A 14934-nucleotide genomic window follows, 5' to 3' on the forward strand; every position below is an offset into this window, starting at 1 on the left:
GCCATTACTTGGATTTATTGCATTCTGAAGTACCCTGGGGGGGCCTGAGAACAGTCCGCTTTATCAGCAGTTCTAAAGCCTTATTACCTGAGATTTATATTCTGGGGGGAAAAAAATCAAGATTGGATTATCAATACGTATTTCACAGGAGATGTGGGTTTTGGCCCTGACAGAGGAACACGTACTAACCTGAAAAAGGCTACGTGAGATTAAAGAGAGAAACAGCTAAACACCAAATCCCGGTGAGAGAGACGCGGATTTAAAAGGCCAGCCACTCCCTGTAGCGTGGCACCTCCCTCTGGGGTAGCCAGGGGCACAGTGTGAGCCACTGGCAGGGAGCGTGGGCCACGAGGGCCACCTCCCCAGGAGCCCCCAGCAGCCCAGGGAGGCCTCGAGAGCAGCTTTGCCTCAGCCACGGTCACTTCTCATCATCCCGCCCATAGTTAATCGTCTGTAAGGCCTGAGCTATGAGCATCGCCATCTCCCGGGTGCTGGCAGCAACCACTCTGCAAGCCATGAGGTCGAGGGGTCCACCTGGGGACAGACAGACAGAGCCAGGCATCCAGGTTACCAGAGAGGGTTGAACAACATTGTATGATAACTTACCCCACATGCACACAGCACAGGAAATGGCACATGGAACTGTGCCCAAGCCCCAACACTCGTATTAAACGGGGTCTAGGAGTGAATCCGGCAAAGAATAGAGGGATGGAGCCTCTCCCGCCCCACCCCAGGGTGAATACAGTCCAGGGCTGTACGGAACAGAGCGCAGCTCTGAAGCTGCCGCTGCCTTAAGATGGAGAACATAAAAGTCCTAAGAAAGGCAAGTGATGGGCTAGACCCGAACAGGGGAGCTGCCCTTCTCAAACCTGACCATGCACAGGGGTCAGCCAGGGGCTCGTGAAACCAAGGCTCTGCCTCAACAGGTCTGGGTGGGGCTGAGGCTACCTGCGCACAAGCTCCTGGGGGTGCACCGCTGCTGTGGGACCCATACTCTAAGAAGCTGAGGTAAGACGATAAAGCCCTGCATCTTCCTAAGGGATATGAAACAGGTCTGGCTGCATGGGCTGGAGATACACACAGTGTATCTCCAGCTTGCACATACATGAGCCTTCAGGTGCTCTAGTGGTAAAATCTGAGTGATGGGGGCTTTAAAATGTGGAATGGAGGCCGGGCACGGAGGCTCACACCTGTAATCCCAGCACTTTGGGAGGCCAAGGTGGGTGGATCACCTGAGGTCAGGAGTTTGAGACCAGCCTAACATGGCGAAACCCCATCTCATCTCTACTAAAAATACAAAATTAGCTGGGTGTGGTGGTGCGCGCCTGTAGTCTTAGCTATTCGGGAGGCTGAGGCAGGAGAATCACTTGAACCCAGAAGGTGGAGGTTGCAGTGAGCCGAGATCATGCCATTGCGCTCCAGCCTGGGCGACAAGAGTGAAACTCTGTGTCAAAAAAAAAAAAAAGGCCGGGCGCGGTGGCTCACACCTGTAATCCCAGCACTTCGGGAGGCCAAGACGGGCAGATGACGAGGTCAGGAGATCGAGACCATCCTGGCTAACAAGGTGAAACCCCGTCTCTACTAAAAATACAAAAAAAATAGCCGGGTGAGGTGGCGGCGCCTGTAGTCCCAGCTACTCAAGAGGCTGAGGCAGGAGAATGGCGGGAACCCGGGAGACGGAGCTTACAGTGAGCCGAGACTGTGCCACTGCACTCCAGCCGGGGCAACAGAGCGAGACTCCATCTCAAAAAAAAAAAAACAAATTGTGGAATGAGGCCGGGCATGGTGGCTCGCGCCTGTAATCCCAGCACTTTGGGAGACCGAGGCAGGTGGATCACCTGAGGTCAGGAGATCAAGAGCATCCTGGCTAACCCGGTGAAACCCCATATCTAATAAAAATACAAAAAATTAGCCAGGTGTGGTGGCGGGCGCCTGTAGTTCCAGCTACTCAGGAGGCTGAGGCAGGAGAATCTCTTGAACCCGGGAGGCAGAGGCTGCAGTGAGCCAAGACCGTGCCACTGCACTCCAGCCTGGGCAATAGAGTAAGACTCTGTCTTAAAAAGAAAAAAGTGGAATGGGCCTGCCTAGTCCTGCTGCCAATGGCTGAGAGATTTTCATTTTTATACCTTGCTGATATGTTCATCAAGCCTTTCCAAAGGAGAAATAGGAACAAGTAGAATTCAAATTACAAAAGATCCACCGTCCATGCCAATAGATACAAGCGAGCTCCAGTGTTACTGCTAAAGCTCAGTGAGAATGGGATCTGTTGGATTCACCTGGCTTCTGATTGTTACTCCTGAATGAACATTAGATGCATGATCAGCCTGAAACTATGTGGATGTAGCAGGCGGCACAGAGTTAGGGGCTCACATATACCCCCAGGTGCTCAGTCACTGGGCCTCAAGTGACCCTAAAGCAGAAGGAACAGCCATGTTCCAGAATCATTCTCCAAAACCCAACCGGACGCTCATGCTCTGCTGGTGCTGACCCAACGCCAAGCTATGGGGCCTTGCAGAAGCCAACTAACCTCAGAAATTCGGGGAGCACACCACCTGCTCTGTTCAGCTCATTGGATTCTTGTGAGAGCCCTTAGAAAACTGTCATTGGGCCGGGTGCGGTGGCTTAGGCCTGTAATCCCAGCACTTTGGGAGGCCAAGGTGGGTGGATCACTTGAGGTCAGGAGTTCGAGACCAGCCTGACCAACATGGTGAAACCCCACCTGTACTAAAACTACAAAAATTACCCAGGCCTGGTGGTGTGTGCCTGTAATCCCAGCTACTTGGGAGGCTGAGGCAGGAGAATCACTTGAACCCGGGAGGCAAAGGTTGCAGTGAGTCAAGATGGTGCCACTGCACTCAAGCCAGGGCAACAGAGCGAGACTCTGTCTCAAAAAAAAAAAAAAAAAACCTGTCAGGGGCATGTAAATGGGAAATAGCAGTGCTGCTGCCATCTGGTGAAGAAATCCTGATCCTATGGTGGCAAGGAATGGCAGGAAGGAGGCCAGGCTGGTGCAGGCCACTGCCATCGTGGCACCCTCACACGCTCTCAACAACAGAAACTGTGGCCGGGCATGGTGGCTCACGCTCGTAATCCCAGCACTTTGGGAGGTCAAGACCACAAAATCAGGAGTTTGAGACCAGCCTGGCCAACATGGTGAAACCCCGCTGTACTAAAAATACAAAAATTAGCCAGGCATGGTGGCACGCGCCTGTAATCGCAGCTACTCGGGAGGCTGAGGCAGGAGAATAGCTTGAACCCCTGAGGTGGACGGTTGCAGTGAGCTGAGATCATACCACTGCAGTCCATCCTGGGTGACAGCAAGACTCCATCTCAAAAAAATCAGAAACTCTGGGGAAGGTGGGAAATACAGTTGGTGGGGACCCCAGGAAGTGCCCCACCCACAGTGTCTCTCAGTCTAGTTGCTGTCGCTGCATTGCAGGGACAGGAGAGCTCACCCGAAGTGTCGATCACGATGCCGCCTGCTTCTCTGATGATGACTGTGGCAGCCGCCAGGTCCCAGCAGTGCAGACCAAACTGGTAATAGGCATCCGCAGCTCCCGAGGCCAGGTGGCACAGTGCCAGCGTGGAGCTTCCGATCACTCGGACCCTGGAGAGAGGGAGGGGAGGACAGACGCAGGCGGGAGTGGAGCCTTTTCTGTGCTATGCAAGCTGAGTTCAGCCAGGTCCCCTGGCTGGGCATGTTCCCTAGTGAAAAATGAAGCACAGCACTTCCGCCAAAGCTCTGGAGGCCGAATGTAGGGCCTGGAGCCACCAAGCAACAGGCCTCTGCCAGGAGCAAATGCTCTGTGCGGTGACAGCTCCCAGCTGACCGAGCTACTGAGCACCTGAGATGCAGCAACCAGAGACGTGACTCCTCTACTGAACGTGACATGAAGTGTCGGCGGCCTCACAGGGGTCACAGCACAGCCCCGCTGGGAAGGCAGGAGACAGAGGAGGCCCTGGCTTTGATAAACCTGCCTGACACCGGGCCCACTTGGGAAGGACTCTAAGTACTCGCAGCATTCACTGGTTGAGCAGCATGAGGCCAGTTCCATGGATTCTGATCAGAAGGGACACAGGTGCCCAACCATCTCCAGAGACCTGGCTATAGGAGCGTCTACTGCCGCGGGCCCCCACAGGGCGTCCCTGAGTCTGGTGTTCGTGTGCCCCTCCCACTCCTTCCACGCCAGGCTTCCTCCTCCAATCCCAGGGGAGTTTTAGCACGCCCGTGTTCCGTTCTTCCTCCTCTGGCTGCAGGGTGTTCCCCGAGCTGAACCTCCTACCCATGCGCCTTGGCGTGCAGCAGCCGCTCCATGTTACTCAGGAATAGTTTCAGGGTCGCAGGGTCACGCTTGGGGCCGATTTCGGTCAGAACCAAGGCCTTCGAGAGATCTGCAATAAAAAGAATTTCCTGTCACCAGAAAAAGCAAGTCTTGGTTCTAACTAAGGAGTGCAGACTTCCAGTGTGAGCCTTAGTAAGGATCATCTTCCAACTGGTTCATGCTGACTGCTTTTCTGATGGCTATGTTGAAAACTAAGGATGGGTCGGGCACAGTGGATCATGCCTGTAATGCTAGCACTCTGGGAGGCTGGGGAACAAGGATCCCCCGAGGCCATGAGTTCCAGACCAGCCTGGGCAAGATGGTGAGACTCCATCTCTACAAAAACAAATTCAGAGTAGCCAGGCATGATGGCACAGGCCTGTAGCTGCAGCGACTCAAGAGGCTGAGGTGGGAGGACTGGTTGAGCCCAGGGGTTCAAGGCTGTTGTGAGCCATGACTGTGCCACCACATTCCAGCCTGGGGGACAGAGCAAGGCCCCTGTTTCTTAAAAAAAAAAAAAAATTTAAAAAAATCACCATCATTCAATCAAAAAGAAAAACAAAATGACTCCAAACTGAGAACACTCCATGTTTGGAGGGAAACTGCCTCAGTAATCGCTTAACTGCTCTGATCACAAAGATGGAAATACCATTTTCTTGGAGAAAGCAACTTTTAAATGCTGCGGCTTTGGAAAGGGAAGCTGCAGGAGTGGGCCCTCTGGACGGGCGGGGTGCGGACGCCTGGAACTCGTGGCCTGCTGTTTGTGTAACGGCAGGCGAGGCTGCCAGGGCCGGCAAGCCTGGCTCAGGGCAGGGCGTGACCGGGATTCTGCTCCTGACCCTGACTCACTGCTGCGGATCAGAGCAGTTTGTCCTTGTGCCACACACCCAAACACAGCCAGACTTCAGTCATGTCCTGTCAGGCCTCACTGCTCGAGTAGGACGTTGGCAAACCAGGTGTGCTCCATGACAAAACAAAGCCACTCCCAAAGTCGGGGGAAACAGCTTCTATCACATTACTTCATTCAGTGGACCCAGTTCTGTGTCACCACTTTCAAACTCTCCGCTCACCCGGAAATCTCTCAGCCAGGATGCAGGTCCAAGTGCCCCTTTCCTTCCATGGAAATTCTCATTTTACACCTTAAAGCACTTGACTCCACACCAAAGCATCCTGCCTGCCCTCAGGAGGTCCAGGTCATTCACTGCCGGCCATGCCAGGCACTGAATCTGAGCTGTGTATGAGGCACTCCTGGCCTGGGACTGGGCAGCAGGCCCTCCACAGACACCACCTGAGCCCTGCAGCTGCCACCCACCGCTGGGACAAACGCCGGCTACTCCAGATGCTCCTAATCCACACAGGATCTACAGACAGGCTCCAGCAACCCTTCCATTCCTTACCCTCCAAACCCCACCCTCACCTGGCCACAAACAGATGGTATTTTTTCCGGGGGTGGTGGAGGTCAAAGGCTTCTATTGAAGAAAAAGACATCAGCAGCCCCAGGCTGAGTGAGCCCTCTGTAAACAGTTACTGAATGAATGAGTGCTTTCCCGCAAACACCAGCACTCAAGAAGGTAGGCTTTGAGTCTCAGTTTTGATTTGGTTCACTAAATTACTAGTATCTTAATTTATGGGAGAAATGTTTGAGGCAGAATTTTGTTGGCTAATTTAAGAATCTAAATACTATATACAATACTGATTTTGGGGGTAAACTGATTCTGAATTACAAATATTTTAGTTAGAAATGCTCTTTTGGCTGGGCACAGTGGCGCACACCTGTAATCCTAGCATTTTGGGAGGCTAAGGCGGGCAGATCACCTGAGGCTGGGAGTTAAAGACCAGCCTGATGAACATGGAGAAATCCCGTCTCTACTAAAAATGCAAAATTAGCCAGGCGTGGTGGTGCATGCCTGTAATCCAAGCTACTCAGGAGGCTGAGGAAGGAGAATTGCTTGAACCCAGGAGGCAGCGGTTGCGGTGAGCCGAGATCACACCACTGCACTCCAGCCTGGGCAACAAGAGCAAAACTCCATCTCAAAAGAAAGAAAAAAAAAATGCTCTTTTGAAATATAATAATATGGTAATCTGGGGAACGTCTGTTAAAAAAATAGAAACTGGACTCACAAGAAGAGATGCAGATGGCAAATAAGCATATGAAAAGACGCTCCACATCATATGTCCTCAGGGAAATGCAGATTAACAACCAGACAAAGCCAGAAGCATGGCTTACGCCTCTAATCCCAGCACTCTGGGAGGCTGGGGCGGGAGGATCAGGAGTTTGAGACCAGCCTGGCCAACATGGTGAAACCCCGTCTCTATTAAAAATACAAAAATTAGCCGGGTGTGGTGGCGCAGGCCTACTCAAGAGGCTGAGGCAGGAGAATCCCTGGAACCTGGGAGACAGAGGTTGCAGTGAGCCAAGATCACGCCACTGCACTTTAGCCTGGGTGACAGAGTGAGACTCCATCTCAAAACAACAACAAAAACGAGACACCTCTACACGTTAGAATGGACAAACACTGACTACAGCAAGTGCTGGCCAGGATGTGAAGCAACAGAACTCTCATGCATGGCCGGTGGAAACGCAAAATGGTGCATCTGCTTTGGAGGATAGCTTGGCAGTTTCCTACAAATCTAAACGTACTCTTACCATACCGTCCAGCAGTCATGCCCCTTGGTGTGCACTGAAGGAGTTGAAAACTTGTTTTCACATACAAACTTTCACACTAGTGTTGACAGCAGGTTTATTCATAACTGCCAACACTTAGAAGCAACCAAGATGTCCTTTAGTAGGTGAATAAATAAACTGTGGTACATCCAATGGAATACTATCCAGCACTTAAAGGAAATGAGCTATCAAGGCATGAGAAGATACAGATGAACCTGAAATGCATATTGCTGGGTGAAAGAAGCCAATTTGGAAAGCTACACACCGTATGATTCCAACTCCATGACATTCTGGAAAAGGCAAAACTATGGAGACAGCAAAAAGATGAGTGGTTGGCCGGGCGCGGTGGCTCAAGCCTGTAATCCCAGCACTTTCGGAGGCCCAGGCGGGCGGATCACGAGGTCAGGAGATCCCAGACCGTCCTGGCTAACACGGTGAAACCCCGTCTCTACTAAAAATACAAAAAAAAATTAGCCAGGCGCAGTGGCGGGCGCCTGTAGTCCCAGCGGGAGGCTGAGGCAGGAGAATGGCATGAACCCGGGAGGCGGGGCTTGCAGTGAGCAGAGATCACCACACTGCACTCCAGCCCGGGCGACAGAGCGAGACTCCGTCTCAAAAAACCAAAAATAAAACAAAAAAAAAAGCTCAGTGGTTGCCAGGGGCTCGGGGGAGGGAAGAAGAGACGGAGCATGGAGGGTTTTTAGGGCAGCGAAACTATTCTCTATGATCCTGTAATGGTGGGTACATTACACCACCAACAGTGAAGCCTACTGAAAACTGTGAACTTTGGGTGTTAATAATGTGTCTCATTTTAACAAACGCACCATTCTGTAGGCGATGCTGATGGATGGGGAGGCTGAACGTGTGTGGGGATAGGTGTGTGAGAACTCTGTCTCTGCACCTTCTGCTCAATTTTGCTGTGAACCTAAAACCGTTACTCTAAAAAACAAAGTGAAAGAAAGAAAGAGGGAGGAAGGGCAGGGATGGAGGAAGGAAGGGAGGAAAAGGAAAGAAGGGAAGGAGAAAAGAAAAAAATGGGATGGCTTGCATGTTACTTTGGCCAGGAAAATCAAGGAAGAATGAATTGTCCCAGAGGAGGCCGTAGGGGACAAGAAAGTGAAGTGGCAGTGACATCTTGTCTAATCCCACCCTACTTCTAATTTACTCATCTAACAACTTCAAGTCTTATACACGTGCATACAGTGCTTTTTTTTTTTTTTTTTAAACGGAGTCTTGCTCTGTCACTCAGCCTGGAGTGCAAAGGTGCGATCACAGCTCACTGCAACCTCTGCGTCCTGGGTTCAAGCAATTCTCTTGTCTCAGCCTCCCAAGTAGCTGGGATTACAGGTGCACACCACCACACCCAGCTAATTTTTGTATTTTTAGTAGGCAGGGTTTCACTGTATTGGTCAGGCTGGTCTCAAACTCCTGATCTCAGGTGATCAACCCGTCTCGCACAGTACTTTTTAAAAATGGTCTTACAGCTTACTCGTTTGCTCACTCTTTCAATATAAAAACGTCTCATACATCTTTTGCCATCAGTATGTTACTCTTAACAGCTGCACTCTATTCCATCCAGTGCAACGACTGCAATTTATGTCACCATTCCCCTGAAGATGAACATTTTTCATTTTTATTATAAACAATGCTTCATAAACATCTTTTCTGTAGAGGTTTATATAGTCATACTGATTTTTTTCAAGACAGATTAGCACAAGTGGGATTTCTGAATCAAAGGGTGTGCATATTTTAGGTTTTGATATTTTCCAAATTGCCCTCTGGGAAAGCTGAATCAATTTTACATACGCCCCCTCAACCCCACTGGGCTATGAGGAGTCCTGTACTATTTCCAAGTCCCTCACAGGCAGGCTCGCCCTGGAGGTTCACTCTCAGAGTGATTTTCTCTGAGCGGTAAAATCCAGACAGTGAAATCCTAACACACAGGGCACTTCCTGGCACCAGGGTGAACGACCCTGGGAAGAGATGAAGGAGGACAGTGAAGATTTCTCCCCAGGAACTAGGAAGCTGGGCAGTCCATTTGCCCTGGGAGAGAAGCACCCACTCTTAAAGGCCTCGCCCAGTCCCCACACCTCAGGGCAGAGACGAGCACAGGGCGGGTGGGTGGAGGAAAGTCCGCCGGTGCCAGCCTAGACAGGCAGGTACTTCCCATGCCAGGGCTGGTGTAGGAAGCGCAGGGATCTTCCAACCAAGTGCCCTGGGGCATTTCACAAAGGGAAGTTAATTTGTGTGCAGGAGACAGCACATTTTCACTTGTTGACAGTGACCAGGTCTTCACTCTTCCCAACAGGCCTCTGTGAGCACTTGCCAGCCTACGTGCCACTGCCCCTGTCCAACCGATCAGAAACCCAAGCAGGGAGAAGCAACATGAGCTGCTCAGGCCATGCAGCCATTCCATGGTGGGACCCCGACTTACACCCAAGCTTGTCTGGTGATTGTGTGAAGGCAGGGGTTTCTTCCATAGTTTTCCAGTTTGTGAAAAGCTTGCTCTGAATCTAGCACCTTCCTCTTCTGGCCGCCCCAAATTAATTCCTTCTCATTCTTGCCAACATACGTTTTCCCAAATGAAATCAAGAACAGAGTGTAGGCTGGGTGCAGTGGCTCATGCCTGTAATCCCAGCACTTTGGGAGGCCAAAGTGGGTAGATCATTTGAGGCCAGGAGTTCGAGACCAGCCTGGCCAACATAGGGAAACCCCATCACTACTAAAAATACAAAAAAAAAAAAAAAAAAAAAATTAGCCAGGCATGGTGGCACACGTTTGTAATCCCAGCTACTAGAAAGGCTAAAGCACAAGAATTGCTTGAACCTGGGAGGCAGAGGTTGCAGTGAGCCAAGATTGTGCCACTGCACTCCAGCCTGGGTGACACAGTGAGACCCTGTCTCAAAAAAAAAAAAGAAATATGTACTCACGGAGTAAGAGGCAGCTGTGCTTTAAAGCCTATAAAACATGCCTGTGGGCACAAGCTGGTTTTGTTGGATATATAACTTCTGTGACTACACTTTCATCAGTGTGTTGTTTTAGAGGTTTTTTTGGAGACAGGGTCTTGCTGTTTCCCAGGCTAGAGTGCAGTGGCGCAATCATAGCCTCTGTTACCTTGAACTTATGTTACCTTGAACTCCCACGTCAGCCCTCTGAGTAGCTAGAACTACAGGCATGCACCACCACAACCAGCTAATTTTTAAATTTTTTGTACAGATAGGGGTCTTGCTACGTGGCCCAGGCTGGTCTCAAACTTCTGGTCTCAAGTGAACCTCCTGCCTCAGCTTCCCAAAGTGCTGGGATGACAGGTGTGAGCCACCACGCTCAGCCTACCAGTGCATACATCTATAGATACATCCTGATTCTTTCAGATGTACAGACCATTAAGAGCTACTCCTATGAAAATAAAATTTAATTCCATTTAACTTAAAAATACATGTGCTAGACGGAACAATACTGCCAGGGGCTCGGGGGAAGTGCTTGGAAGAAGCTGCTTCCTGCCTGCAGTGTTCGCTGTGGATGAGGGAGACGTTCTGGAGCGCAATGGAAGGTGCTGAATGCCACTGACTTGTTTGCCTTACAATGGCTAATTTGAGGTCGTTTTTGATCTCAATAAATTATTTTTTAACCAAGTAATTGTAATGGAAAATGTACTGTTTCGAATCCTGAAGACAGAATTGGAAACCTATATAATGGCCCATGGATTTTAAACCTCTCCAAATTCCCTCTGATAAAAACAGAGCAACTCGGAGAACAAAAAACCCAACTACAGACATTGTCTACCAAAAAAAACATACCCATGAGGTCTATCCACACTCCCAGCACAAGCGGATGGGGCAACCCTGAAGCAGCTACAGGCACGCGGGGCACCAGAACCTGTGCGGGAAGAAGAGGGAAGCAGCGTAGGACGGGAGGACCTCACAGGCCACCCCAGCAGCCCCTCACGGGATAACCACAAAGGAGGAAAAAAAGAGCCAAAAATCTAAAGATGAGGCCAATTTTTTTTTTTTTAGATACCGCTCTGTCACCAGGCTGGAGTACAGCGGTGCAATCTCAGCTCACTACAACCTCTGCCTCTGCCTCTGGGGTTCAAGAGATCCTCCTGCCTCAGCTTCCCGAACACCTGGGACTTCAGGCGCACACCACCACACTCAGCTAATTTTTGGTATTTTTAGTAGAGACGGGGTTTCACCATGTTGGCCAGGATGGTTTCAATCTCTTGACCTTGTGATCCACTCACCTCAGCCTCCCAAAGTGCTGGGATTACAGGCGTGATCCACCGTGCCTCACCTAACAAGGCCAGTATTTTAATGCTTCACAAAAACGATGAAGAGAGAGCTGTAGAACCAGGAAACTACAAATGCTGTCTGGAGCCCCCAGCTCCGCCCTCCAAGCCCCCAAAGCCCAGGAATCCAATGTCAAGTAACGGTAGGGAACTAAAAACAAGTACGGCTGAATCCCACACACAATTAGCCTAAGAAAAAAAGAGTGAGGAGCAGAGCAACATGTATAAGCCAATAAAATAATTTTGCCAAAAAAAATCTAACCACAAAATAGGAGTAATAAGGAATATCAGGAAAAAAGAGCATAATCCAAATCACAGGTCACAGAACTTAGGAAAAATCACATAAAGGAAATATTTCAGAAAAGAAGACTAACTAAAAGGAACACAATGAATAAACACAAGACCTGACGCTTTGCAGGAAACTGAAGGCGAAAAAGAAGAAACTTTTTAAAATAAGATAATTGGTGGAGGCCGGGCGCGGTGGCTCAAGCCTGTAATCCCAGCACTTTGGGAGGCCGAGACGGGCGGATCACAAGGTCAGGAGATCGAGACCATCCTGGCTAACCTGGTGAAACCCCGTCTCTACTAAAAAAATACAAAAAACTAGCTGGGTGAGGTGGCGGGTGCCTATAGTCCCAGCTACTCGGGAGGCTGAGGCAGGAGAATGGCGTGAACCCGAAAGGTGGCGCTTGCAGTGAGCTGAGATCTGGCCACTGCACTCCAGTTTGGGCGACAGAGCGAGACTCCATCTCAAAGATAATTGGTAGAAAAGATAAAAAGAATGCAAGAGGACGATAGTGAAGGCCTAACATACATTCAAGTCCCAGAAGACAAAAAGCAAAGCAACACAATTTGGATATTTCCAAATTACATCTTATTAAAATATTAAATATTAAATTAATATTAAAAATATTTAAAAATATATTAAAAACTGTAATTCAAGAAAACTCTTCTACAATTTAAAAACAGAGTCCAGTCACAGTGGCTCATGCCTATAATCCCAGCATTTTGGTAGGCTGAGGTGGGTGGATCACCTGAGATCGGGAGTTCAAGACCAGCCTGACCAACATAGAGAAACCCCGTCTCTACTAAAAATACAAAATTAGCCATACATGGTGATGCATGCCTGTAATTCCAGCTACTTGGGAGGCTGAGGCAGGAGAATCACTTAAACCTAGGAGGTGGAGGTTGCAGTGAGCTGAGATCACACCATTGCACTCCAGCCTGAGCAACAAGAGCAAAAAACTGTCTCAAAAAATAAATAAATGAGTAAAGGCCGAGTGTGGTGGCTCACACCTGTAATCCCAGCACTTTGGGAGGCTGAGGCGTGTGGATCACCTGAGGTCAGGAGACCAGCCTGGCCAACATGGTGAAACCCTGTCTCTACTAAAAGTACAAAAACTAGCCGGGCGTGCTGGCGCACGCCTGTAATCCTAGCTACTCGGGAGACTGAGGCAGGAGAACTGCTTAAACCTGGAAGGTGGAGGTTGCAGTAAATCGAGATTGCGCCACTGCACTCCAGCCTGGGCAACAGAGCAAGACTGTCTCAAAAATATATATATTTTTTTATTTTTCTGAAAAATCGTATCTAACACTGTGAGCCTGACAACGTTCCAACACTTCAAGAGCTTTCCTGAGGAGTGGTGATATTAATATGACATTTTTAGTATTTTATTAAAAACTATATCAGTATTTAGAAGAGCTGAAAATCTCAGTGAAACCATTTCCTAAATGACCAATACATGATGTTATAAAATCAACCATGGACAAAAGATCCATTCCAAGTACAAGATAGCCCAGTGGATTTCAATGTAACTGAGTACCAACAAATCCACTAGATTTCACACTGCAACTAACCTTTAAGAAATCGCGACTTGGGGGCCGGGCGTGGTGGCTCACACCTGTAATCCCAGCACTTTGGGAGGCCGAGGCAGGTGGATCACTTGAGTTCAGGAGATCGAGACCAGCCTGGCCAACATGGTGAAACCCCATCTCTACTAAAAATACAAAATCAGTCAGGTGTGGTGGTGCACGCCTGTAATCCCAGTTACTCGGGAGGCTGAGGCAGAATAAATCACTTGAACCCAGGAGCTGGAGGTTGCAGTGAGTCAAGATTGTGCCGCTGCACTCCAGCCTGGGTGACAGAGCGAGACTCCATCTTAGGGGAGAAAAAAAAAAAGGCGGCAATATCAGGATCTGAAATCAGGTCTGCATGGTGCCAAGAGGCCGTGCTGCGGAAAAGCATGCGCTCTCATCTCCTGAAGTCCATCTACCCACAGGAAAGAAAACAACCATGGAAGAAAACACGTGGAACCGCCTGTCCTGAATGGGACCGTTTAGGTTTTCACTGATGCTTTTTGGCCTTTCTCCCATATGGATGAATCTGGTAATATCTGACTGCACTGTGAGACAGGTACTGCAGGGAACAGAAGAATGCCAGACAAATGAGCGAAGCCTCAGACCGGATGGATAAAGCAGGCTGTCTGCTTTATCCATCGGAATTTGTCCAAAGTCACAAATGAGCTTCAGAACATGAGCACTTCATGTTTCCTTCATTCTACGAAATTACCAGGCCTACTGGGGGTCACACAAAGGGGCCCCAGACGAAGTCCTTGCCCTAGTGGAGTTGGTGGTTGAGCTAGCGGCCTGCAGGCCGGGAGGACGCAGAGCTGCAGCCTGACTAAGCTACACGGGCGGGCAGCCGGCCAGGACGCCAAGAGCGTGTTAATAAGAGTTCAGTGTTATAATCCAGTGAAATATAGAGCAAAGTTCACCCGAGCATGCTTAATAGCATGCTTCCTCACCACCGGTTACACAATGAGGCTGGAGTGGGCACCTCCTGGCACACACAGCTGTAATTAAAGCTACTTTTTTCACTGCCAAACAAAACACTTCTGGAGAGGGAAGTTGAGGCGGAGCCAGAGGCCACTCCAAGACCTCTCTGGGTTCAGAAGCTAACTGGGGAGTCCAGCTGCTGTCTTCCCCTCAGAGGCCCCCATGACTTCTCCCTTCTCCTGCTCTGGGCTCTCCTGCAGCCACCTCCTCTCCTTTGCACAATCTTGCCCGTCCTGTCCCTCACGCAGTGGCAGGACCTCTCCTGACACTTGATCCCTCCTGGCCCACCACGTTCCTGGCTGCACGGGCTCACAGCAGCAGAGATGGGCCGTGCCCATAGTTCCTCTCACTGCCTCAGAGGCCGTCTGGGTGCACAGCCATCAGCCAAGGAGGAAAGAAGTAGGAATAAATACGGACAATGAAGAAAGGCTGCCAGGAAAGGAATTTTTAAGAGAGTCTGGAAATGGGTCAAGAGGGGAGGCACAAGGAGGCTGATGGGAGAGCAGAAGAAAGAGTGTAACTGAATGAGACGGGGGACCCTGCGGGATGTCCACGCCAGAAACATACAAGGCAGAAACAAGCAACACTGCACTTCCGCCTTTTCAAACCCAAACATGCAGGTATTATGGAGCTTGTAAAACCTCCCATGCAGCTGCTGCTAGTCTGAGGCTTCTCTCATTTGTCTGGCACTCTTCTGTTCCCTGCAGTACCTGTCTCACAATGCAGTAAAATATCACCAGATTGGCCGGGCGCGGTGGCTCACACCTGTAATCCCAGCACTTTGGGAGGCTGAGGCAGGCAGATCACGAGGTCAGGAGATCAAAACC

General features: G+C 49.9%; 1 protein-coding gene across 2 annotated transcripts in view; it reads right to left on the reverse strand.

The window, feature by feature from the left end:
- IMPA2 (inositol monophosphatase 2) overlaps window positions 1-14934 on the reverse strand; it is a 50564-nt gene continuing 35630 nt past the window's right edge. For both annotated transcript variants that reach the window (XM_023228536.2, XM_023228537.2), the window contains exons 6-8: window positions 4284-4392; window positions 3456-3607; window positions 1-534 (exon numbers count right to left, since the gene is read on the reverse strand). In XM_023228536.2, coding sequence (XP_023084304.1) covers window positions 419-534; window positions 3456-3607; window positions 4284-4392 — 377 coding nt within the window. In that variant the 3' untranslated portion in view covers window positions 1-418. The remainder of the gene's footprint in view (window positions 535-3455; window positions 3608-4283; window positions 4393-14934) is intronic.

Source organism: Piliocolobus tephrosceles, chromosome 18 (genome assembly GCF_002776525.5).
Source record: "Piliocolobus tephrosceles isolate RC106 chromosome 18, ASM277652v3, whole genome shotgun sequence".
NCBI lineage: Eukaryota > Metazoa > Chordata > Mammalia > Primates > Cercopithecidae > Piliocolobus > Piliocolobus tephrosceles.